This window comes from Rhagoletis pomonella, unplaced genomic scaffold (genome assembly GCF_013731165.1).
Source record: "Rhagoletis pomonella isolate Grant_MI unplaced genomic scaffold, Rhpom_1.0 Rhpom_scaffold_22877, whole genome shotgun sequence".
In the NCBI taxonomy this organism is placed as follows: domain Eukaryota; kingdom Metazoa; phylum Arthropoda; class Insecta; order Diptera; family Tephritidae; genus Rhagoletis; species Rhagoletis pomonella.
Genome location: NW_023481385.1, coordinates 1 through 1,986, shown reverse-complemented (window position 1 = coordinate 1,986; position 1,986 = coordinate 1). Strand labels below are relative to the sequence as shown.

Sequence of the window (1,986 nt, the reverse complement as noted above, 5' to 3'; positions counted from 1 at the left end):
CTTACTCATGAACAGCCATTTTGACTCGAAACCTGGCAGTCCAGGTAGGTAAATCGAGATTGAGTGTGGGGGCGATGAATATGAGTCTGCTTATTTGAAAAATTTATACATAGGTGCTGGCGATGATGGCACTATGGTTGTTATATTGCTCGAGACTCTGCGCGTGCTCGCCACCACTCGTCAAACTTTCACACATCCAATTGTATTTCTATTCAATGGCGCCGAAGAGAATCCTTTGCAGGCCTCACACGGTTTTGTTACTCAACACGAATGGGCTAAAAATTGCAAGTAGGTGTGGGGATTTGCGGATCTTATGAAAATTGTATTTGACAATATATACTATATACATTCTTTTGCATTATTAAATATTAGAGCGGTCATTAACTTGGATTCAGCAGGTAGCGGTGGTCGCGAACTTCTTTTTCAATCCGGACCCAATCACTCATGGTTAATGAAAGTAAGTGGCTGTTTGTAGTAGCAAGAAATTCATGAACGTGTCATTTCGTTATGGGCTTTGGTGTAACTTACATACCTATATACATACATAATTCCCAAACCTCGCGCTCACTCACTCACTCACTCGCTCGCTCGTTCGCTTACCTAGAAACCCAATCGTCCTTCCAAAGTCTTCTTCTGATGTCCTAATACACATTACCCATTCGCTTACATGTTCATGCATGTTATCGTTATAGCATAATTGTAAATCTTTTCGTCTTTGGTAAAAGGAATGCCCCTTCGCATTTTTCCATCGTTTATTTTCCTAAGAGTTAAGACCAAATGTTTGAATAGATTAGATAAAGTTAAATTATTTTCAACTATTTGAGAGTGTGAATTGATTGTACATGCGATTTGTTCATACGAGTACTCAATTGAATGACAATTAATTAGATTTTGATTTGATCGTAAACACCTATTAGGGCTGTATATAATGGTCTATATCTCAAAAGATATCCGAAAGGTCCCAGCCATGCTTTTGACTAGATTCTGTAAAACTGACGGATAAAGGAACACATTATATATTTACATAAGGGTGCATCACTCTGTATACGAAAAAACGGGTATATACTATTTTCCCATATGCATAAAAATAGTTAAAAAAAATTTAGCAAAGATATTTTTTTAAGATATTTTCAAACTGATCTAGCTCACGTAAATCTTACTAATTTTCCGAAATATTGTAACTGAAGTCTTAAAATATAATAAATTGTGTAATTCCGATGGAAACCGCAACTTGTTTTGGTAAGGCACCCTAATATGCATACATATGTTTATTAGAAAGTTTGAAATCAACAAAATCCTTCCTCATTTGTACTCTCTTCCTCCTCCGCACTAGGTTTTGGAACGAGATACATTCAATAATTGCTTACAGTACTCTGGTAATGAAATTTGTTTATGAAATTTGTGGTAACCAGAGTAGATATCTACACGACTCTTATTAGCTCCGCAGCCTCTTCTATTAATGGTACCACTATTCATCTCCAAACCTTAGTAAGTTGTGAAAACTGACATTTTCGAACGCTTTACTTTAATTTACAGATCTACCGTAATACTGCTAAACGCTCATTTGCGACAACATTCGCAGAAGAAATATTCCAATCTGGCATTATACCTTCGGATTCAGACTTTAGAATTTTCAAAAATTTCGGACATATACCGGGTACGTACACACATAAGTATGACATAGTTACAAAAGGCATTAGTGAGAGTTTTAAGGATATATATGTAGATTGAAAAAAATTATGAATCAGTAAAAAGAAATTATTCCCCAAAAACTTGTATAGGCTTGGATATTGCACATTTTAAAAATGGCTATGTATACCACACGAAATTCGATAGGATTGATGTTATACCACGTGGAACGCTACAACGTACTGGCGATAATATATTGGCACTGGCGCGAGCTTTCAGCAATTCTACAGAATTAAAAGATCCAGAGGTAAGTGAAAAAGTAAACCTTCTTACAGTGAATAGATCTTAAGCCTTCAG

General features: G+C 36.0%; 1 protein-coding gene across 1 annotated transcript; it reads left to right on the top strand.

Moving 5' to 3' along the window:
• LOC118732587 (endoplasmic reticulum metallopeptidase 1-like) lies at positions 1–1,936 on the top strand (the record flags this gene model as incomplete). The annotated part of the gene is given in 5 exon segments (XM_036461715.1): positions 1–44; positions 114–288; positions 373–457; positions 1,537–1,657; positions 1,782–1,936. Coding segments are annotated over 5 exon segments (580 nt in total), but the record flags the coding sequence as incomplete, so codon positions are not given.
• Positions 1,937–1,986: the final 50 nt, after the last annotated feature.